General features: G+C 40.5%; 1 protein-coding gene across 1 annotated transcript in view; it reads left to right on the top strand.

Annotated features, from left to right (window-relative positions):
- Positions 1-21,311, top strand: part of LOC108699435 (NACHT, LRR and PYD domains-containing protein 14) — a 45,106-nt gene extending 23,795 nt beyond the window's left edge. Inside the window, exons 7-10 of the mRNA XM_041573671.1 lie at positions 12,911-12,997; positions 13,517-13,687; positions 19,699-19,863; positions 20,962-21,311. Coding sequence (XP_041429605.1) covers positions 12,911-12,997; positions 13,517-13,687; positions 19,699-19,863; positions 20,962-21,049 — 511 coding nt within the window. The 3' untranslated portion in view covers positions 21,050-21,311. The remainder of the gene's footprint in view (positions 1-12,910; positions 12,998-13,516; positions 13,688-19,698; positions 19,864-20,961) is intronic.
- Positions 21,312-25,583: the final 4,272 nt, after the last annotated feature.

A 25,583-nucleotide genomic window follows, 5' to 3' on the forward strand; every position in this document is an offset into this window, starting at 1 on the left:
TACAATTGAGTGCTGTTCTTAGATCTACCAGGCAGCTGTTATCTTGTGTTAGGGAGCTGTTATCTGGTTACCTTCCCATTGTTCTTTTGTTTGGCTGCTGAGGGGCAAAGGGAGGGGGGGTGATATCACTCCAACTTGCAGTACAGCAGTAAAGAGTGACTGAAGTTTATCAGAGCACAAGTCACATGACTTGGGGCAGCTGGGAAATTGACAATATGTCTAGCCCCATGTCAGATTTCAAAATTGAATATAAAAAAATCTGTTTGCTCTTTTGAGAAATGGATTTCAGTGCAGAATTCTGTTGGAGCAGCACTATTAACTGATTCATTTTGAAATTATTTTTTTTTCCCATGACAGTATCCCTTTAAGTCATAAACAGAAACAAAATGTGTACAATTTAAAACAAACAAATTATAAATTCTGCAATATAATATCGTATATTGTCTGCTAGAAGGATCTACTGGTACATAAAGCATTAGAGGGTTTTATTGAATAGTTTTCATATATATTAATACATAGCTATCATATTTTCCCCTTAAACATGTTGTTCACCTTTAAATAGGGATGCACCGAATCCACTGTTTTGGATTTGGCTGAACCCCTAAATCCTTTGCGAAAGATTTGGCTGAATACTGAACCGAATCCGAATACTATCTTGAATCAGCGATGGGAAGGGGAAAAATTTTTTTACTTCCTTGTTTTGTGACAAGAAGTCATGCAATTTCCCTCCCTGTCCCCTTATTTGCATATGAAAATCCAGATTCAGTCCGGCCAGGCAGAAGGATTCGGTCGAATCCTGAACCGAATCGTGGATATAGAGAGTGATATTCTGATACAATTTGTAAATACTTTTCATTTTTTATTACTTGGGGATTTTTAGTTATTTAGCTTTTTATTCAGCAGCTCTCCAGTTTGCAATTTCAGCAGTCTGGTTGCTAGGGTCCAAATTCCCCTAGCAACCATGCGCTGATTTGAATAAGAGACTGGAATATGAATAGGAGAGACCTGAATAGAAAGATGAGTAATAAAAAGTAACAATAACAATAAATTTGTAGCCTTACAGAGCATTTGTTTTTAGATGGGGTCAGTGCCCCCGTTTGGTAGCTGTAAAGACTCAGAAGAAAAAAGCAAATAATTATGAAACTATAAAAAAAAAAAATAATAAAGACCAATTCAAAAGTTGCTTAGAATTGGCCGATCTATAACATACTAAAAGTTAACTTAAAGGTGAACCGCCACTTTAAGTTTCTCTTCTCCAGTGTAATTAATGCGAGCTTGGCCAGTCTTTTTTTTTTTTTATAACTGATGCTTTTCATATCAGCTTAGGTGCCCTTATTTGGAATTTTTGTAATTTAACAATATCCTTTTGGAGCATTGGTACCCAAAACTGCCCGGCAAATTCTAGATGGGTCTTACCAGTTCCTTGTAAAGGGGAAGTATGACCCTCTCTTCCCTAATGTCTATACATTAATAAAGTACAATCCCTTGCTGGCCCTTCCTTACTACAGCCAAGTTTATTATCACAACTATCCCGCGGTTCTTCCTCATCAAGATCTGTTAGTGTCTGCATGTTTTTACATACCATGTGCAGAACCTTATATTTATTAATATGCAATCTCATTTGCCACTTAGCTGCCCAGATTGCCAGTTTGTCAAGATCCTGTTGCAAGTGCCACATCCTGGATGGAATTAATTGGGCTGATAGTTATGTGTCATCTGCAAACACTGATACATTACTTACAGTACTCTCCCCTACGTTATTATTAAAAAAAGTTAATAAAAGTGGACCCAATATGAATGTATGCTGTCCCACTAAGAACCTGACTTGAAGAAAAGAAGTACCATTAAGAACTACCCTCTGTACACAATTTTTTTTCCGGTTTCTTATCTATGTAGAAACAACATTACTAGGACCAACAGAGCTTTGTTTAGAAGGCAGCCACTGATGGGGTACTGTATCAAAAGCTACTGGCAAAATCCAAATAGATCCCATCTACTGCACCCCTACTATCCAACTTTACAATTTGTTATTTGTCTGACATGATCTGCCCTTTTTAAAGCCATGCTGATTCTCACTTATAATGCTATTCTCCATAACAAGAGTACCACAGGTGTCAAACTCACAGGCTTAGAATTGCCAGGCTGAGATTGTAATACCTTTTGAAATATAGGAATTACATCAGCATTTCTCCATAGGTATCATACCAGATGAAAGAGAGTCTGAGATTATAAATATAGAGGCCTAAATAAAACTGAATTATAAACTCTTAAGTACCTGAGGGAGTGAAGAAAAAAGGGAAAAAGGAATGGGTAAATGGGGGGGAAAGAAGTGCTCAATGTTCTGAAGGGTAAGTAAGTTATGGCTCTAATGTATTGCCCTTTGACAAGGTGTGTGATTTAAGGATGCTCCCATCTGGTCAAAGATTTTTAACAATATCTGATTCCATGAGTGTTACCCATGAAGACCACTTAGAGACAAAAGCTATTTGTTTATCGCGTAAGAAGGACACCATCACTTCCATCCGCCTAATGTGGTCCATTTCTGTTATCAACTCCTATATAGTTGGTGGTTCTATGGATTTCCAGTGCTGTGGAATTACCGACCTTGCTGCCCCTAGACAGAACCCTATTAGTGAGTTTTTGTATAGGTGATTAGGACCAGGTAACATAGACAGTAGTCCTATCACTGTCTTCTCAAGGGAGAAGCCCCCCAATTTATTGAGGACCTGGAAGACCTTATCCCAAAATGGTACTTACTTTTTGCAGTGTCACCAAATGTGTATCATAGAACCTATTTCCTCGTTACACCACTAACAAATGGCAGAAGTGCTGGGGAAGATTTTATGAAGCACTTATGGGCATCTGTCCTATCTAGAGATTATTTTAAAATTTGTCTCTTGTGTTTTACATGCCATAGAGAATTTGTGGGTGAGGAAAAAGCATGTGTTCCATTGTTCCACCGCGAATGAGATCTCAAGCTCCCTTTCTCATTTGCCTATGTACTCATGGTGATAGGTCTTATCACATTCTTTGAAAAACCTTATACAGTGTTGAGGTTAGGTGCACAATAGGAGATTTGAGAACACAAAGGTTCTCTAGAGTGGATCTAGGGGCTAATAGGGCATTCCTAATTGTAGGGGAGCCAATATATAAGTTGTTCATATTTTAGTTTATACATGAAAGCATCCTCTTTACCAGGACAAAACTCTGTCAGGGGGATCATTATCTTTAATGGCTTGAAAGCAAATAAACTCTTCCCTGGGGTTTTTGTCCAGGAAGAACCCCTTTGTCAGACCAGGTGGGAAAGCTGGGTTTCCAAATATTGGGGTACAGGGTCCTTTATGGGCAATGAGAGAAGGTGACCTCTTAAGGAATCTATCTGCTAGTCGAAGAGTCTCTCTACAAATCAGTGGTTGTTGGAAGGTGCAGGTCTATGTGCTGGGGTTAACCACCAAAGGCCTTGGATAGGGAAATCCAATGCAGCTTGCTCAATTTGAATCCACTTTTGTGGAGGAACCATTCTACTACTCTACTCAGTGTAGTGACCTGCAGGTAGTGCTTAAAGCCTAGTCCACCCTGAGCTTTGCTATGATATAAAGTTTTCTTATTTAATCTAGGTCTGCTATTGGCCCAAATAAAGGATTGTATAGCCGTATGGAGTATGTAAAAAAATTGCCTTGGGGGTTCAACAGGGATGATATGTAACAGGTATAACACTCTTGGTAGTATATTAATTTTAATTACACTATGTTAATACGGCCAAACCAGGAAATGTTGGGTAGTTGCCATTTGTGTAGTGGCAGTCTGTGCTAACTGTTTTGCAAGGGGCAAGTGATTCAGTTTGGTAAGCTGGGACAATCTTGCAGGTATGTGAATCCCCAGATATTTTATAGATTCTGTGCTCCATTTGAATGGGTAGTTAGCTTTTTATTGGGTTAAGTTGGCTGCTGTCAATTATATATTAAGGGCTTCAGGTTTGTCAAAATTTATCTTAAAGTTACTGAATGTCCCATATTCCTTGAACTCATGCATAAGGGATGTAAGCGAAGTATGTGGTTGGGTTATGAATAAATGGTCTGCATATAGAGCTACCTTATGCTGAGAGTTTTTTATTTGTATACCCTTAATGTTTAGATTATTTCTAATTGCAATTGCCAGAAGTTCCATCACTAGTGCATAAAGAATGGGGGAGAGTGGGCAGCCTTGTCTTGTGCCATTATTTATTTTGACCAGGTCTGAAAGCATACCATTAACCTTGATTCTGGCCCGTGGGAGTTGATATAAAGTCATAATTCTACTAAGTGCTTTAGGGCTCAATCCTATTTGAGTGAGGGTTTCCTTTAGGAAAACCCATTTGACTCTGTCAAAGACCTTTTCGGTGACCGTTGACAGAGCCATCAGGGGGTTCCCTTTGCCTTGTGCATGGTCTATTAGTGACATTACTTTCATGGGGGGATGAAGCCCACCTAATCCTGATCAATCAGTTCAGGAAGAAAATTTTTCATTCTATCAGCCAGGATTTTTGCGTATAGTTTCAAAGGATATGGGCCTGTAGCTAGAGCAGGTTAAAGGATCTTTCCCTGGTTTTGGGATCAAGTAGATTAGATATGTTGGTGGGACTGGGATCAGAATCAAGGTTATTAAAAGCCTGCAGCATATGGTCAGCTAACTCTTTGTGAAGGGGTTTGTAAAATATTGGCAGGTACCCATCTGGGCCAGGGGCTTTTCCACTCGGAGTATGTTTGAGGGCTTCAGTTAACTCTTGGGATGTTATAGGTTCCTCTAAACAATTACTATCGTCAATGCTCAAAGTTGGGAAAGCTGTCCGTTATATATACTTTAGCAGCTTATGTGTGGGGGAGTCCATCTCTTTACCCTGTGGGTTACGCAAATTGTAAAGCTCAGTGTAATATTTGTGTAGTGTGGAAGCGATTTCCTGAGTTTTGTATACTATTTTATCATTTTTGGTTTTTATGGCATGTATGAAAGAAGATGCATATTTCTGTTTCAATGCTCGAGCTAGAAACCTGCTGGGTTTATTGCTATGCTCATAGAATATACTTCTGCATTTTTGCAAGGAGTATGTCGTTTTTTTTTATCTAACTCCGTTTTAATCAATTCCCGAGTTGTAGTTAACTCCTGCCAAATATCATCGGAGAGAGATTTTTATGTGTTTTTTTTTCAATTCTTGAGTTTTGCTTATTAACCGGACAGGTATGCAGCCCTCTCCTTTTTAATCCTGGTGCCATGCTTAATTAAGATGCCCCTAAGGATTGCTTTTAATGTCTCCCATTTTACAGTGGGGTGAGATGGGTCTTCTTTGTGAACCTCTGAGAAAGTTTGTATTTCCCTTTTAATTTCTTGAAGACAATCAGTATTTTGGAGAAGGTATACATTCAGCCTCCATGTCCAGTCCCTTCTATTGTTGTACAATGCAAGGTACATCTGATGCACCTGAGAATAATATGGATAATCTTTAACAAAAATCCAGTCCAATTTAGGCTTAGCAAAGGAAGGATTTATTCAAGGTATGCAAGACAGTGAATGTAATAGACCTGACAAAGTTCTTAGATGATGTTAGAGAGTACAAAATATTGGAATGGAGATTCTTCTTTTCTCCAGTAGTAGTGTTCCAATTCCTTTCCTGTTCCTCTGATGGATATTTTCCTCTCTCAGTTTATATGTGAGCTCTAGATGTTTCATTTCTTCTTGATGGTGTTAGAAGTCAAGATGAGCTAAATTGTACTTTTAGAGCAGTCCATTTATACAACTTTGACTGAGGAATTCCTTTGACGTACTTTGGAACCAATGAGAAAAGAGTCCTTTGTCTTTAAATCCAAAGTCCTTTAGTGTAATCACCAAAAGATGGCACCGTTGTATCTCTTATTTCACAAAGTCTGTTTTTCCCTATCTTGCATGTCTCTTTAAATATCCAAAACTTAAAATTATTATGGAAACAGCACATATCTATTAACTAACTAACATTAGTGGATTAATTAACATTAACATATAAAATACATAACAAATACATAGTAAAAATCAGAGATAGATGTATGTATAAACATAATCTCTCCCTTAACAAAAGGTAATACTACATCCTTTTTACCAGTTTATACTTGTTTTAACAGCTGTTTGACCTCTTTGACCCTAGGTATTTGAGATACCATCTAAATGTAGGTTCCCAGCCCATTAAGTGCCAGCCACATATACCTTGTTGTTACATCTGTTTTCCAAGATATATATTACAACAGACCATAATCTTTAGGAACTTTTTGTCTGTCTCTAGTTATATTTCAACTTGTGAGATTGGGATGAATATCAGGCCTGTTTCCGTAAGAGAATATCTGTGTTTAGGACTCCACAACAATCTATGAGCCCAATATTCTTCAGTTAGTATTTGGCACATAACAGTTCACCACAGTTATTATTTGCTTATATAGTTCAATTTTAGCAAAGATATATCTACCAAAAGGATCAATTAACATGTCTAGCAGCGTATAGGGGAGTTGGTGATGAAAAGCTATCACTACACCCTTGCTTTTCCCTTCAGGATTGTCGCTGAAAAGGCAATTTTCGTAAATATCTATGAGGTATTTGGGGTCTATGATCCTTCTTAAAATGGGTCTCTTGCAATAAGGCTATTGAGACTTTCTGTTTTTGTAGAACTGACAGTAACTGTGATCTCTTGTTTGGGGAGTTAAGTCCCCGGACGTAATAAGAGCATATTATACAGTTAGCCATAATACCTATCTAAGCATTTCACAAGCAATTTACGGCAGTTGAGCAAGTCGATAAACAACTGGGTAAAAAACAAGATAACCATAAAATATTGTAAATTGTACCCATCAGGTAAGAATGTTTGTTTAGATATCAAGTGTTCATTTTAGAATTATATCTTATGGCGTTCCTGCCCTATCAAAATGGACCTATGTGGGGGCATAGGTTGGTACCAGATTTAGAAGTTGACAGACTTCAGACTGTCAGAGCCAACAGGCTTGTTGTGTTGTATCCTCAAGACCCAAAAATTGGAAATTAATGTTGGAGTCCTTGGGCTTTCCCCGTGGGGAATCTTCACCCACCAGAGAGACCCCATTACCTTTGTAGAAAATCATGGAAAAAGAAGACTGAAAAGAAGAAAAAAAAAGGGACAAGCCTTCAAATTGAGACCATTCGCCTTTTTGCCGGGGAATTGAATGTTTGTGAGGCTCTTGCTTCTAGAGGTTGTCTGGGAGAGCTGGAAGATGATGAGCTATTCCTGGATGGTTTGGATTGTGGGGCGTCCCACTCTGCAGACTCCCAATTCTCAATTGCCATGGAGGGAAGGTCCAGTGAGTTCAGAAAATACGGCACATCTTTGGGAGATTTTGGGGGATAGTGATCGGTCTCCCCTGTTTTAGCATGATGAGTGCGAAGGGAAATCCCCATCTGTATCTGATGGCTTTTTCCCTTAACAGGTCAAGGATCGGTTTTAAAGCCCTGCGCTGCCATAGGGTGTTCTCAAAGTCAAAGTCCCTCTTTTCTCTCGCTTTTGACATTAGGGCCTCCTTGATAGTGTAGAAGTGAATGTGACATATAACATCTCTTGGAGAATGAAAATTTGTGTCTCTGAGCCTGAGCTCCCTGTGTGCTCTATCAATAATGATTTGGTGTTCTGGAGGTTTTTCCAGCATAGTGTTAAATATTTTACGTAACATAGTTGGCAGATCTTGCTGGCCTATCATCTCAGGGAGGCCTTTAATCCTTATGTTATTCCTCCTTGAATGATTTTCGTGGTCGTCCAGGCGGTTTGTAGTTGTTGAAAACGAGATTCAAAGGCTTTCACTTTTTGTTCAAGATTTGTGAGGTTCTCAGCGTTGTGCGTGACAGATTTATCAAGCCGCTCATATTTCTCACCCAGTTGGGATAATTGTGTTTGTACTGTGGCGATTTTAGTTTTAAGCACTACTCCAGTAGATTGCATTAATGTCTCTATATCTGAGCATGACGGTAAGGAGAGAATATGCTTTTTCAGGTCGAGAGGTTGCGCTAGATGGGGAGATGTGTGGAGACAAAATGTCGGATTTCTGGGCCTGTAATGTCTCTGGGTTTAAGTTCCCCAGTGTAGATGCGGGCAACTCACCATTGAGGTCATCCTGTACGCCATGAGCAGGGGGCCATCTTGCTCGGTCACGGTCTCCGGCTTGCATGCTAGTCCCCTGAACTGTGTACTGCACTTTCTGTTGTTGCCCTTTAGGCGGGGGAAGATGGCTACCATTCGTCGCCACTCTTCCAACTAGACGAGTCCGCGGGTGTTGATGGTGCTTTAGTCGGTTGTCGTCCCATCTGTGGGCGAGATTCCTCGACTAGGGAAACCGTGTCTCCTACTGCAGGTTGCGATTCGTTCCAAGATGGCGCCCTGTCTCGCAGCTCTGTGCACACATTGGAGCAGGACGAGGAACGTTTCTGAAAAAATCTTGTTAGGTGTGATTTTTTGAGATGTTTCTTGTGACTCCTGGCTTATCTTTCCCCTTCTGGATCCACCCATCTTTAGTAAAGCCTATCTGGGTCGATATATAGCTTAAATGTTGGCTCTTTCTCTGGAGCTAGTCTCACTTGCGGATGTTCCCGGTCATGACCAGACCACGCCCCGCATTTTAATATTATTTTAATTGACAACCATTTCTGCTCTGTGTTTTTTTAGCAAAAAAAAACATAATGCCTCAATCTATGCTCTGAAGGGCATAAGGAGCAAACATCTACCCCAGTGTATATTTGCTTTTTTGAAACAAACATTAAATGAGATCACATTATGGTCACTATTACCCATTTGCATTAGATCCAGTATAACATGATGTCTGGTTGATTCCTCAACAACCTGTGACATAAAATTGTCAGATAATTTGAACATTGTTTATAATCCTTGTCCCATTATACTGTTGCTCCAGCCAATATTTTAGTAATTAGAATCCCCATTATCAAGACTTGCCCTTTCCATTTGCAACAGAAGCTGAGCCTCTTCCTCTTGACTAACCTGAGGGGGTCTATAGCATATCCCTAACAATTCATTTGCTCCTTGAAATGTTCGGCGTGTAAGACTCCAGCTGCTTCGTTTTCACCATCGCTTCATTCTTCATGTTGGGGGTTTACATTCTGCTTAACAAACAGATGTACCCCTCCTTGTTTTTTATTACCCCTGTCCTATAACCTGCTATATTTATTACAAGTTAAGTTCCAGCTTGTACATACAGTTTATTAGTACCAATCTCTCAGACATGAATTAATCTCTCTAAGCTGTCACTGTCTTCCTTATTTAGCACATGGCACAGGAAATATCTCTGAGATAAGTACCTTAGATATTGTCACCCTAAACTATTCACCTAGTTTTTAAAAATCATTCTTGAGAACTTTCTGCCTCCTGTAACTTTGTCATTGGTATGAATGTGTACCCTGACCACTGGGTCTTCGCACATTTATACTTGCTCTACCATATGTCAAACCCTAGCACCAGGCAAGGAACAGACAGTTCAACATGTAGGGTCCTTGTGACAGATTGCCCTATACAACTTCCTAATAGTTATATCCCCCCCTCCTGATTTTCCTTCCAAACTTTAACTGGAACAGTTGCCCCCAGGATTTTCTGAGATTCAGTTTGCTCCATACATGCCACTTAATTACCCCCCAGCATTCTCACCCAAAAATGGCTAATCTGTTGTGGACAAGCTGTGGTCTATTTACTCTACTCTTCCATCTCCTACTTCTCCTTTTAACTGTAACCTGTCTCCCTTATTTACTACCACCGTTTCATCTCCACTCAGTGACACATCTACCCATCCCCTTATTTCTCACAAGTGACTGGTCCCTGCAACTGCTGCTCCAAGATCCAATACATTGGAGGACCTCAGGGCTCTGTACTTGTTCCTTTGTTTTTCAACTTGTTTGTTAATGACCTGGAGGTGGCCATTGAAAGTACTGTTTCTATTTTTGCAGATGATACTAAATTGTGCAGAACTATAGGCTCCATGCAGGATGCTGCCACTTTGCACAGTGATTTGTCTAAACTGGAAAACTGGGCAGCAAACTGGAAAATGAGGTTCAATGTTGATAAATCCAGGTTATGCACTTTGGCAAAAATAATATAAATGCAAGTTATACGCTAAATGGCAGTGTGTTGGGAGTTTCCTTAAATGAGAAGGATCTTGGGGTCTTTGTAGATAACACGTTGTCTAATTCTGGGCAGTGTCATTCTGTGGCTACTAAAGCAAATAAAGTTCTGTCTTGTATAAAAAAGGGCATTAACTCAAGGGATGAAACATAATTATGTCTCTTTATAGGTCCCTGGTGAGGCCTCATCTGGAGTATGGGGGCAGTTTTGGACTCCAGTCCTTAAAGGAGAAGGAAACCCCCTGGGTGCAAAAACCCTCCCCTGTGTTGCTTCCCCTCCCTCCTCCCCCCTGGCCTACCTGTCCCGCTGGGCAAATGCCCCTAACTTGTTACTTACCCCACTGCGCAGGTCCAGTCCATGGAGTTCACAGACCATCTTCTCCCAAGTGATCTTCTTCCTGCTTTGACCGGGGTTTTTGGCGCATGCGCAGTAGGAGCATTTTGCCGGTACGGATCTACTGCGCATGCGCCAAAAGTCACGAAGTTTTCCGATTTTTCGTGACTTTTGGCTCATGCGCAGTAGATCCATACCAGCAAAATGCTCCTACTGCGCATGCGCCAAAAACTACGGTCAAAGCAGGAAGAAGATCACTTGGGAGAAGATGGTCTGTGAACTCCATGGACTGGACCTGCGCAGTGGGGTAAGTAACAAGTTAGGGGCATTTGCCCAGCGGGACAGGTAGGCCAGGGGGGAGAGGGAGCAACACAGGGGAGGGTTTTTGCGCCTTTCCTTCTCCTTTAAGAGGGATATAAATGAGCTGGAGAGAGTGCAGAGACTAAGTGCAACTAAACTGGTTAGAGGGAGGGAAAACTTAAATTATGAGGGGAGACTGTCAAGTTTGGGGTTGTTTTCTCTGGAAAAAAGGCACTTGCGATGGGACATGATTACACTTTACAAGTACATTAGAGGACATTATAGACAAATAGCAGGGGACCTTTTTACCCATAAAGTGGATCACCGTACCAGAGGCCTCCCCTTTAGACTAGAAGAAAAGAAGTTTCATTTAAAGGAACAGAGTAGGGGGTTCATCACAGTGAGGACAGTGAGGTTGGGGAATGCACTGCCGGGTGATGTTGTGATACTGATTCTGTTAATGACTTTATAGGGGTTGTTCACCTTTAAATTAACTGTTAATATGATGTAGAGAGTTGATATTCTGAGACAATTTGCAATTGGTTTTTATTTTTTATTATTTGTGGTTTTTGAGTTATTTAGCTTTTTATTCAGCAGCTCTCCAGTTTGTAATTTAATTTGCTAGGATCCAAATTCCCCTAGCAACAATGTATTGATGTAAATAAGAGACTGGAATATGAATAGCAGAGGTCTGAATAGATGAGTAATAAAAAGTAGTAATAACAATATATTCGTAGCCTTTCAGAGCATTCATTGTTTAAATGGGGTCACTGACCCCCAATTTGAAAGTTGGAGAGAGTCAGAAGAAAAAGGCAATTACTTAAAAAAATATAAAAAATAAACAGTGATGACCAATTGAGAAGTTGCTTAGAATTGGCCATTTTATAACATACTTAAAGTTAACTGAAGGTGAAACACCCCTTTTAAGAGGGGTTTGGATGATTTCTTGGACAAGCAGAATATTGTGATAAGGCTATTGTGATGCTAAAATCTACAATTAGAATCAATATTGGTACAGGTTTAGGATCCGTTATCCGGAAACCCATTATCCAGAAAGCTCAGAATTATAGAAAGGCCATCTCCCATAGACTCCATTTTATCCAAATAATAAAAATGTTTAAAAATGATTTCCTTTTTCTGTGTAATAATAAAACAGTAACTTGTACTTGATCCCAAATAAGTTATAGTTAATCCTTATTGGAAACAGCCTATTGGGTTTATTTAATGTTTAAATGTTTTTTTAGTAGACTAAGGTCTTTAAGGTATGAAGATCCCTTATCTGTAAAACCTCAGGTCCCGAACATGATTCTGGATAACAGGTCCCATACCTGTATATATTATTTAAGTGAGTGCATGGAGAGGTCAGTATGTGTGTATGGGCACTGGGTTTCATTTGGAGGGGTTGAACTTGCAGGACGTTGTCGTTTTTCAACCCAGCTTGTGTAACTATATAACAAGATACTCATTGAGTAGCACTGATAAACCAACTGCTGTCTCCCAAGTGCAACTCCTTGTATACCCACCTTTTTAATTCCAAACACCTTATGGTTTTCTGCCGCTTATTTACACGCAATGATTACAGTGACGTAAATAGAATGCTCCGGTGCCCCCATGCAAATTTTATTTAGATGGGCCCAGCTCACTCCAATGCCAATCCTCCAGCCCACTTCCCGTCCAGACTCCGCCTACTCCCCCAGACCCCCCCAGTATTTGCCCCATGCTAACGTGTTCTGCTTCCCAGCCTCAGTTAAGAGAGTCACTGGGGAAGGGGATTTTGTTGGCTATAGAGGAAGCAGACCCCACAGTCTGGGTCCCCCGTTTCCTAGGGCCCCCCTTGCTTCCTCTATAGTTACACCACTGAACGCTTAGATCCCACATTCAACACAGGGTGTAACTTATTGAATACTCTTACATTTCTACCTGGGGTCTTAGTAAATGAACCCTAATATGTGTTGTGAAGGTAAAACTGCCCTTTTCTGCATTCCCTAAAAAGATTTTATGAGATGAATAAGCATATTGCATCTTTGTCGCTTATTATTTTATTCTTTAGTTTATGTTCCTGGGGAAATAAACTGATTCTAACTTGTCTTATTAGCAAATTAAACCCCCTTTTTCCCTTTACTCACTTTCCTTCAGACTCACCAACAACAATCTGAGGGATGAGGACATGTCATGTATATATTCTATATTAACTCACCCACAGTGCCGAATCCAAAAGCTCAGGTAGGTTTCCGTGTTCCCCTTTATTGTTAATCCTGTCCTGGCAAAACAGAAGTTGAATAGATTTCTGTGAGGATGCTTGATGAGAAAGAGCACAATCTAAACAGCTGGGGAGAGAGCAGGGAGAGGGTATATGAAAGACACATTCACATATATAAAGGGAATTTAGATTGGGAGTCAGTTCCAGCAGAAGATGGGGGCAAACCTTGGAAACAACATGAAGCTGGAGAAACATTTGGTCTAACTTGTGCCACTTTTCTACCTATGAAAGGGAAAGGCACAGTTTAAAGGATTTTCCACATTAAAGAAAACCGAATGTGATGTATCACCTAATATTTTATATATTAGTTCTACACATATATCTCACTTTGGCTAGCCAGGCTATATATCTACAATATATAACATTTTGAAATATAATATAACATTTTGTTTGATTATCAACTATTTTATTGCTAAGGACTGAATGGATTTAAGACATGTGGAATCTCCCCATCATCTCTCATTCTCACTCTTACCCTACAGTCTGAGGAACAATGGCCTGACGGTGGAAAGCTGCCTACCATTGGCTTGGGCAATTAATAAAAATAAATCCTTACGGGACTTGGATCTGTCTAAGAACAAACTGGTCGGGAAAGAATTCTATCAGTTACTGGCGTTTTTTTCTCACCCAGCCTGCAGGATAGAGCGTTTGGCGTGAGTATAAATCTGTACTAGGGAGAAGAACATTAAAGATTATTATACCGGGATACCAGGAAAAGTCCCGGTGTTCCAAGGTGTCAGTGGGCCCTCCTGCTGCTAGACATTTGGCCTATTTCATAGCTATTCCCAAATTCTATGAGAACAAAGAGGCTAAATAGATGGAATAGTAGATTATAGTATGTAAAAGAAAGAGACTAGGAGAATAGAGGTTGAGTGAGGAGAGGAAGAATAATAGTACTGAGAGTGGGCCCCTGGTCTAAGATTAATTGGTGGGCCTCTGGTCAAAGGTTTTTGGGTGGGCCCCTGGTGTCCCAGTCCGACAGTGTATGTGTATATATATATATATATGTATATATATATGTATGTGTATATATATATATATATGTGTATATATATATATATATATGTATATATATAGAGCAGTCCATGAAAGCACTCACAGCAGTCGCCATCCAGCGTGTATCAACAAATCATTTATTGGTGCATGATGTATCAACGAGTTTTGGCTCACCTGGAGCCGTCGTCAGGATAACAACAGGGAATGTGGCACATCATTAAATAACCCCCTTAACCAATCAGGGTCCATTCCTAATTAAAACATCACTTGTGTGTGAACCCTTCTAATATAGTTCTAAAAAGTGATTATAATCATTCCACATCTGCTATGTGACCATTATTCATTAGCATATATTCAATATCAGTAAGTGTGGCATCGCCTAGACATATCGTGGTAAGAAATCTGCATATAAAAACATTAGCAAAGTCAAGCAAGCCTATCTAGAGAACATAATCCTAGGCACGTATGATGCACTATCCAGTGCTCAATTTATGTCATAATTACTCATCTCCACTAGTCTAGATGACCGTCACAGATTAGATGTCCATCAGGGTAATTCTTCACTGGAGACTATATATCATATGTAGCTAGCCAAAGAGTACATTTCATTTAGCCCTCTAGGGGCCACTGTATCAAGAGTCCGCATCCACTTAGCTTCACGCCGTAATAGTAATTTAGATTGCCACCACCTCTCTGTAGGGGGGGAATATGATCAATAAGGACTGCACGTAAAGACAGCAATGGATGTTTACATCCCAAAAAATATCTAGCCAGGGGGGTGTCACGTTTACCCGTGGCCAAAGCTGCACGTATGACAGAACAGTGATTATTCATACGCATGCGGAATGTCGTTATACATTTCCCAACGTAATAGAGACCGCATGGGCAGACTATGCAATAAACAACAAATTCAGAGGTACAAGTCAACCTATATGGGATTTTGTAACATTTTCCACTATGTGGGTGGGAAAAAGTTTCACCAGTTAATAGACATCCACAGGTCTTGCATCCCACACATCTATAACAGCGAGTTTTATTAGATCTGAGCCACGTGTCAGCCTTATCAGTATATAGGTCCGTCACCATTAAGAGGTCCCTTAGAGACCTACCTCTCTGATATGCACATAGAGGTGCTGGCATCTGGGTAAAAGGCAGACTCGCATCCATCTGGAGTATTGGCCAATGTTTCTTAACCACAGTATTAATTCCCCAACTGCAAGGTGCAAACACCATCCTTTCCACCCCATGTGCATCCTTTCTCTTAGTTTTCTCATTTTGCATTGACATCTTTAACGCTCTCTCCATCTCGATGTTGAGGAACTCACGTTGATAACCCCTCTCGAGAAAACGATCCCTCATTTCCAGTGCTTGTTGTTTGGCAGTGACCAAGTCAGTATTAATCCTAAACACTCTCAGAAAATGTATGTAGGGTACAGATTTGAAAATAAAGGGGGAATGATAACTTTGTGCATGTACGATTGTGTTACGGTCAGTGCTCTTACGGAATAGAGTAGTACCAACACCACCTACAGTGCGGAATATCCATAAGTCCAGGAATTCCACACTGTCCCTGCTATGTGTGAGGGTAAATTTAACAGGGGTGGGTAGTGCATTCATTTCAGCAACAAAGGTCTGGATTCCAACGTGGCCCTCTCGCCATATAATGAAAATATCATCAATATATCTGCAGTATAAAAAAAGCTATCTATTGTATTTCGGATAAATATAAGCATTTTCGAAATGATCCATATATAAGTTGGCATAAGAGGGGGCCACGTTAGAACCCATCGTCATGCCGGTCTTCAGCAGGTTATAGGTCTGTTCGAAATGAAAATAATTACATGTCAATAACATCTCTAATAACGTACATAGAAAGTCAATAGGTGGACTTCCCTTCTGATTTCTGCATAGAGCTTCCCTACAGGCAGCTACCCCCTCCTCAGTAGGGATGATCGTATATAGGCTACCTACATCTAGTGTGGCAAATATGGTATCATCGGGTAAGGGCCCTAACTGGCGTAATATCCCTAGTAGTGATGAAGTATCAGCAATATACGATAACATGTTGGTACATAACGGCTGTAAATAGCTGTCCAGAAATTTGGCCACATTGGAAAATAGAGAGTCTCTCGCTGAAATTATAGGCCGACCTTCTGGCCTTGTGGGATGCTTGTGCACCTTAGGGAGTGTATATATTATAGGCCGTTTTGGATGCTCCGTGACAAGGAACTGAAGACACTTTTCACTGATCCATCCCATAGTACAGGCCATTGCCAAGAGGGTGTCAAGCCGCTTTTTAAACCAATCAGTCGGGTCAGTGGAAAGTCTCTCATATACTGCAGATAGTTGTTGTAGGAGTTCCTGTCTATAATATGATCGATCTAGCAAGACTATTGAGCCACCTTTATCTGCTGGTCGTATGATTAAATCTTTATCGTTTTGAAGTGACTTGATACCATCCCTCTCAATTTGTGTCAAATTAGAATAATACTTAGTTGTTGACTCAATAGCTCAGAACATTAATTTTTAAAAGATACAGCTGTATTAGGTGGATCAAATGTGCTCACAGGGCGGAATGTCTCATTGGTTGTAGTCTCACTATCTTTAAAGTGGTCTCTTAATTATAATTTGCTTTGGAATCTAAAGAGAGCCACCTCAAGATTAAAAGCATCATTCTTATTTACTGGAATAAAAGAAAGACCACGTGAGAGTAGAGACACTTTACCCTGTGTAAGCACATGTCTGCTCAAATTGAAAATTACGGTGTCGGTTTCCTTGGTGGTCTGCCTTTGCGGACCCCCACCACCCCGACGGATGTGCTTCCTTTGCCTTTAACGCCTCCTAAAAAAAGATCCTGTGTTTATCCCCCAGTGGAAAGGGGGACCTGAGTAGCACATAGTGTAACCGTCTGTGGGGTGTCACAACCGGAAGATGGGGAATCCCCAGAACTGTCAACTGTAGAAAAATTTCTAGATCTCCTAGGTTTACGCCTATCCCTTCCTAATATGGTAGACCTTCCAATCAACCAACCATAGACCCTACGATCTTTATAATCTTGATCAACTTTAATGACCTTAGCTTGTTTGAAGGCAATTAAATCCTGTCTGTACTGTTGTATAGAGTTCTCTAATCTCTCTAACCAATTGGTCGGTTTTTAGAATTGACAGTGATTGACTCTCCAATTCATTGATCTCAGCACGCACCTTTTTCAATTCCTTCCCTGACTCCTCAATTACAAGCAGCATAAGATCGAGGGAACATTTATTTAATATGCCACACAAGCGGCTACAAAATTCGGCAATTCGAGCGCCCCACCGTCGGGTTATTACGTACTCTAAAACCCCTAGGCATCTCACGCTGTCTGTAATAGTCTGATGAAGTAAGAACCATGCAACAAATTATCAATTTCCCTTTTTCTGAGAGTGTTTAGTTGATTAAATATATCTCTTGGTAACTTACCAGCATGTAACACAGCAGCAGAGTCAGTGAGCAGAATGCGGGTGGCATACTCCTGAGTAAAAGCAAATTCCCGCGTGGCATCCACCTGGAAGTTTGTAGTGCTGTCCTCCATCGGTATTAAAGAAGATTATTAATTATTAGATAAATGGTATAACAAGAAACATCCACCGATGATATAGAAGCCTGTATTGTTGTATCACCTCGGCATCCTTCCCCCTGGTAATCATCCACATTAGGTTACAAGCCAAGGCTAGAGCCAACAGCCATCTTGAGCGATCGTCTTCCTGTTAATTGTGAGCTTAGAGCAGCTGAAGCGCTGAAATTCCCCAGCACTGTAGTGTGTCCCGTGGGCACTGAGACCATCAGACAAATAAACTTCAACTAACGGGCATACTGTACCACGTGTTCAGGCACGCAGACCGGCCCATACAGTTTCAGACGCGTGCAGCCGTCTCACTAGGTCGACCCGCCCACTTCCAAGCACAAGACCAATCGATCAGCGGGTCAATCAGCACCTAAGCTCACCAACCGGTAAGTATTCTAAACTCCAATGTGCCGGACAAGCTGAGGAAAGCGGTCAACTGAGCATGATTACCCTGTCACAGGCAGCCCGTACTTCTACCAGCCGTTGTAGGAGTGAAAGTTCAATACAGCAATTAGGCTTAACCCGCTAATGTCCAAACAAGGGATACATTCATCCAACTGCTGTTTTTTGATTCAAACAATACAACGGTGAGACAGCCTCAGTCCAAGCATTCCCTGGGCTCACCTTTATTAGTAGTATTTCAGCATATCAGGACATCACATATCCCAGTGTGTCTAAACATTGAGCTTGCAGATTTCCCAACCACAGCGTGTCAGACCTTCCGGTTCACCTTGTTTCAGCATATAGATAAATGGCCAATATTCAGTCCATAGGGTAAACTAGGGGGTGCACGATCAACAGCAAAAATGGCTTGTTATGCATGTAGAGAATATCGGCACTCACCATTCACAAAGTGCTAACCAATAAATACTTATAGCAGTCCATGAAAGCACTCACAGCAGTCGCCATCCAGCGTGTATCAACAAATCATTTATTGGTGCATGGTGTATCAACGAGTTTCGGCTCACCTGGAGCCATCGTCAGGATAACAACAGGGAATGTGTCACATCATTAAATAACCCCCTTAACCAATCAGGGTCCATTCCTAATTAAAACATAACTTGTGCGTGACCCTTCTAATATAGTTCTAAAAAAGTTTTTATAATCATTCCACATCTGCTATGTGACCATATATATATATATATATATATATATATATATATATATATATATATATATATATATATATACTGTATATTTATACAAATATAGTGAACACACAATAGAACTGCGGCATAGAAATGGTGTAAATTCTAGGAAAATATGCTTATAAAATTGCTTATATTGGTCTACGAAAAATTTGTGTTCCAGGAAGCCATAAAATCTGGATAGGTAAACTTGGGGAGGGTCTATCTATCTATCTATCTATCTATCTATCTATTTTTCTATTATATAATGTAACAAATGATGCAGCGCTTTCCCAGGTGTAGAAACCATCAGAAACTAATCTGATGTTTGTTTTTGTGCAGCTGGCCAGTAAATGTGACCTTCTGATTGGTTGCTATGATTTACTAGACCAGTAGCAAACATTGCATCTTTCATTACAAAGTACAGGTATGGGACCTGTTATCCAGAATTAGGGATGCACGGAATCCACTATTTTGGATTCTGCCGAACCCCCGAATCCTTCATGAAAGATTTGGTGGAATACCGAACCGAATCCTAATTTGCATATGCAAATTAGGGGTGGGAAGGGGAAAACATTTTTTACTTCCTTGTTTTGTGACAAAAAGTCACGTGATTTCCCTCCCCGGCCATAATTTGCATATGCAAATTAGGATTCGGTTCCGGGCAGAAGGATTCAGCCGAATCCAAATCCTGCTGAAAAAGGCCAAATCCCGGACCGAATCCTGGATTCGGTGCATCTCTATCCAGAATGCTTGGGACCTGGGGTTTTCCAGATAGCAGATCTTTCTGTAATTTGGATCTTCATGCCGTAAGTCTATTAGACAATCATTCAGTCATTTATTAACCAGTGAGCTGCCTGAACATACACCTCATGTATCCTTCATACCAACTCAATGGGTACCTGGAGGATCACATTTTCATCTCTGTCTCTCACAGACTCCAGGAGACCAAGCTGACCCCAGAATACTGTGGATGGCTGCTCTCCCTGACTAACAACGCCAACCTTGTGTTCCTCAATATCAGCAGCAATTTCTTCGGCAATACTGGTTACCCCCATATACAGAAACTTATACTGACCCACCCCAGCCTGAAGGAGATCAAGTAAGTAGAGATGGGCACTACAATGTCAATTGTTCAGAGTTCAATTGTGCTAGGGCACCAAGTAATGTGGTAACAGTGGGGGGGACTGGTACTTAAATGCACAGTGGCTCCACCTAATGGGCTCTGTGTTTTAACATAACAGTTATTTAAGAGATGGAGCAGTCAACACAGTTGTGTCATTTTCCTCCAAGTGGACTGGTAGCTACGAGTACTAAGTAGTTTTTATTTTTACATTTGGAATGGTGAAAGTAAAGGCAAAATCCATTCCCAAAAGCTTTTAGTAACTATAGGTAATATTATTTTCCCATAAATCACCTTCCATTGGGCAAACCGGATGCACCCATGGGGGTGCAAACGCTAGGGGTGTCTATCTAGTAGGGTCATGTATTTCCAAGCAACAATCAGCTGACAGGCAGTAGCACCCATGTTTACTGGTAATTGCTGTAGAATGGAATGGAGAGTTACTGGTAGTGTTCTCTCCCATTCTCAAGAGCTGTTAATCCATGGAGCTAAATGCTTAAAATAACCCCACATGCCATTACCCCTGAGTATCCATTTTGAGGGATCCTGTGCCTCTCAACCTGCTTTTTAATTTTTTAATCTAGGGGATATTCATTTATCTGCATTCCATGTATAAACCATGGGGAGTAAATTAGTGTTGTCCAGCAGGGGACCCCTTCTTGCAGGATTGTGCCCAACCATTCTAGGACATCTAGCTGAAAACCTTAGCCTGCCTCTTAATTAAGATTAATATTTTTCAATAAATATGCTTAGTTAATTACTAGCTTGGACCAACCCATCTTGTTACACACTTCAAAAACACCACAAGGAACATCAAGGGCCAAAGATTCCAGAACTTAGAGTTTAACTGAGAAATTACAGAAGGAGCATTTTTAAAGGACAAAATGAAAATGATTCATTCAAGCTGGCACCTACCATGAATGTTTATCCTGTGTGTGGTACAACGAAGTGAGAGTAAACTGAAGTGAGCCATATATTATTTGTAATTTTCAATGTTGTGCATGACTAGGTTAGAAGATACATTGTCATGACAATAAGGTCCCTCCTATCACTGAGATTCTTTCCTTTTCTATTCAGGGTGGGGATGAACGACTTTTCAGAGGAAACAGAGAAGAACCTGCTGCAGCTGCAGAGACACAAACCAGATGTGGCCATTTACTTATGATGGACGGAAATATCAGCAGTTTGAGGAAGGAATTACAATTAGATGCAGAAAGCGCCTAACATAAAGACCCAGACTTGCTTTACTGTCTGGTGCAGGAGTGAAGGCTGATGGTGGAAATGTTATGAGCTGAGTTGTAGGGCACAGAAAAAGGATGGAGAAATTACTATGTGTGCCATTCTCTGCTTGCCCAGTGCTGCTTGAGTGTGCCATTCTCTGCTTGCCCAGTGCTGCTTGAGTGTGCCATTCTCTGCTTGCCCAGTGCTGCTTGAGTGTGCCATTCTCTGCTTGCCCTATGCTACCCGTGGAATATAAGCCTGTTAGGGGTTTGTTCTTGGGGTTATTAGCATTTGGAAATTGTTGTTAAGGGCCCCTAAAGTGTTTAATCATGTGTTGGGGGTTGTTGTATTATCCACAGGGGAGGATGAGGCATATGGATTTAAGGGTATGTTTTTAACATGACTTCAATTTTTCACATATGAGAGATGAGGGATTTCCCTGCAGTGAGCACCAACCATTTGGTTTATATTAATGTGGATATGATCTTAAAAGTTCTTGCGGTAATATGGGTGTGGTTTACAGTGGGTGTGGTTTAAAAAGGGGAGTGGCCAACACTGACTTCCATTATCGGCCCTCCTCCACATAGGCCAGTAAAATTTTGGCCCTCGATACCACAGAACTTGGACAGCACTGCACTAGAGTAATGAGCTGATATGGTAGCTGTAGTTCAGCAAGACTGTGTACAACAATATACAGTACATCTAGAAAAAGTAATTCTTAAACAACTGGACTTGCTGAGTGAATATTGAAGTTTCACTACTCATCCGAGCAGCTTCTCCAGTTCAACTGACTGTATGGGAATGGTATCACAGTAACCCAACAGAATACACACCCCTGTGAGTTTCAGATGTCACCTCTCTAAAGAGTTACAATGTGCCATTGTGATTGGATTAGTGGAAGAGTCTATATGCCAAGGACCTTTCAGTTGTTTTAAAATTACTTTTACTAGATACCATGACCTGAATGAATGAAAATCTTCATAGTCATACAACAATATACGAAAACACAGTTGTGATGCTCCCTCAATATTACTTTATTTTATTTGATATTCTTACCTAGATCCCTTTGTGTTGTTTCACTCTTGACTACTTTGCTTTTATAACTGTTTTTCTTTCTGCACACAAATGCTGACCTGTGGGGGTGATCATTAACACACACTATGGGGCATATGGAGCTATATTTAGATTGTAAGCTCATTTGAGCAAGGCCCTCTTTATCTCCTGTATCTGTCAATATTTGTGTGTTTGATGTATGCACATCTTGTGTAGAGCTGCAGAAGATATTGTTGCTTTATTCATTATTTATACTTTGTAATACAAACAATAACAACATATTTCAGAGTGTGGGTCTCTAGAATCTCTATTGTTAAGCAAGACAGTAGTGCTGTTTTTACAGAAAGGAAGTACAGTCACATGCAAACCTCCCCCTTCCTACTTACTTAGTAACATAGTAAGTTAAGCTGAAAAAAGTCAAAGGTCCATCAAGTTCAACCTAAAGTCTATAAATAAGCTGCCTAACTGCCAGTCCAGAGGAAGGCAAAAAAAAACCCATCTGAAGCCTCTCCAATTTGCCTCAGAGGGGAAACAATTCCTTCCTGACTCCAAAATGGCAATGGGACCAGTCCCTGGATCAACTTGTACTATGAGCTATCTCCCATATCCCTGTATTCCCTCACTTGCTAAACACCATCCAACCCCTTCTTATACCTATCTAATGTATCAGCCTGTACCACTGATTCAGGGAGACAATTCCACATCTTCACAGCTCTCACTGTAACAAACCCCTTCCAAATATTTTAGCGGAACCTCTTTTCTTCTAATCGGAATGGGTGACCTTGTGTCAGCTGGAAAGACCTACTGGTAAATAAAGTATTAGAGAGATTATTATATGATCCCCTTATATATTTATACATAGTTATCATATCACCCCTTAAGCGCCTCTTCTCCAGCGTGAACATCCCCAATTTGGCCAGTCTTTCCTTATAGCTAAGATTTTCAATACCTTTTACCAGCTTAGTTGCCCTTCTCTGTACCCTCTCTAATTCAATAATACATAATAAAAATTCTCATGAATACAGTGCTGCCAAACTCAAGTAACTCTGTATTCAGCAGTGGAACGCATGTCTTTGTGCTTCATTTTGTAGTACAGGGCGGTGCTGTAAATATGGTAGATTCCACCCTCACCACTCAAGTGTGTATTACTGAATTATTATTCATAGGCTGTTGGAGTTAAATGGCATTTTCCCATCTCTGCAGAATCCTCTTTTCCAGTTGCTCTGTAAGGTTACTATGGGGGAAATGTAATAAAATTCGCAAAACTGCAAATAAAAATGTGCATGTCGCAATGTAATATTCTTTTTTTCCCCGCAATTCTTTCTTTCTTTATTTTTCAATTTACAGAAAGCAAAGGGTGTGGGAAGTTAAGTATGGGTTCAAAATCCATAACACAATTACATGTTATAATGTAACATATACAATTGAAGTAAATATGCAGTTTACAAATAAAAATATATACATTTCTCTGTTGTTTTTTGAGTCTTTATGGATGGGTGGGTGGGTGGAGGGGCTAAACCCGGGTAGTCCAGACAGAAAGAAAAAAAAAGGGGGGGGGAAGAAGAACTGACTGAGTCACATATTTAGTTCTCCTCTTAATAATTGGCTGTTGAGGTCTATTTGTACATTTATTTTAGATTTTTTATATGGCTTGTAGCTTGTAATAGGATTCCCAGCTTTCCCATACCATCCTATTTTATTAAAGGATCCCTGTCTCATTGCTCTGATTTCCTCATATTTTTTAAATTCTTCCATAGAGGATTTCCATTCGCCATTGAATGGAGGTTGCATATTTTTCCATTTCTTTGGAATAAGTGCTTTTGCTGCTTGAATCATGAACACTGTTAGGTGGTTGTATATCACCTGGTGTGCTTTCTTTTTCAAAGTAAAACTCCCAAACTTGGCTGCCCTTTTATTAGACACCAGTGGGATCACCTGACTATAGCTGGGAAGGGTGGGAGCTACAGCATGGAGCTGGTCACTGCTCCTGTAGAACTATAACAAACAAGGGAAAGTTGTGCTCACCACTATTTTTTAAAACCATTAGGCGGGGGTGCAATGAGGGTGTGACCACAAAATACATATAGTCAACTACAAGAGTCCTCTGCACTCAACCCATTATCAATATATTTAAGACAGAGACATTTGTGCTACTGCTACTGAAAAATGCCTTACCCTTTAAACAAAACAGGGATTGTTTGTCCATATATTGCAATATATTTAAGCTGGCCAACAACATCAAAGTCATCCCATATCTGGCCAGTCCTACGCTTAATTTTCATCTGATTCATTAAGAATTCTATTGCTTCATTACATTTTACAAAGGGACTAAGTTTTACCTGCAACTTAATAGCTGCTTTCAAAGTAAAACTCTAGTTGGCCAGCTTAAATATATTGCAATATATGGACAAACAATCCCTGTTTTGTTTAAAGGGTAAGTCATATTCAGTAGTAGTAGCACAAAATGTCTCAATGTCTTAAATATATTGATAATGGGTTGAGTGCAGAGGACTCTTGTATTTGTCTATATATATATATATATGCTGCCATGTCTCCTCCTTTATCTTTAAGTTCAGATCTTTTTCCCACTGTTTTTCTATCTTTCTGTCTAAGTCCAAAGCATTTTGTATACATCCCTTATAGAACATCGAGATTGTTTTTTTTTTTAATCTTATCGGGTTTTAACATTAATTTTTCCCAACAAGTCAGTGTCTTATTTAAGGACTCAGTCTCCAGAGAGGATAGGTAGTGACGTAGTTGGTTATAGCACCATATATCTCGTGGGTGCATCTGTCTAGTTTTTTTAATTTGTTGTAGGTCTAGAATCTTTTCATCTTGTATAAAGTCTGCTAATATAGAAGTACTGTTTCCCATGTGAGCCCAATGAACGAATGCTCCCCTTCCTATACTGGGGGGAAATCTAAGTTTCCTGAAAGAGGCATTATGGGTGATGTGTAGCAGGGCCGCCATCAGGGGGGGACAGGGGGGACAAGCGTACCGGGCCCGGGCATGAAGGGGGGCCCGGCAGCGCTGCATTTTTTTGAAGATTCGGGCCCCCCTTACGAGCGCCCGAGCCGTACGTCTTGCCTCTTGCGTGCCGAATGCGGAAGTGCCGAAAAGCCGAAGCCGATGCACCGAAAAGACCCGAAGTCACGGAAAAAGCCGAAGTCACGAAGCGCCGAAAAGACCCGAAGTCACGAAAACAGCCGAAGCCGAAGTCCTGAAGCAGCGCAAAGACCCGAAGTCACGAAAACAGCCGAAATTGAAGTCCTGAAGCGGTGAAAAGACCCGAAGTCACGAAAGGAGGCGAAGTTGAAGTACTGAAGCCATGAGTTCAATCCTACTGAACAACAGTTTGTGTTTTTTGTTTTTTTTTAATCCCTTGGCCACCAATGTATTATTTTAATATTCTATAGGCCCCTGCC

The sequence above is a fragment of the Xenopus laevis genome, chromosome 8L (assembly GCF_017654675.1).
Source record: "Xenopus laevis strain J_2021 chromosome 8L, Xenopus_laevis_v10.1, whole genome shotgun sequence".
Lineage (NCBI taxonomy): Eukaryota > Metazoa > Chordata > Amphibia > Anura > Pipidae > Xenopus > Xenopus laevis.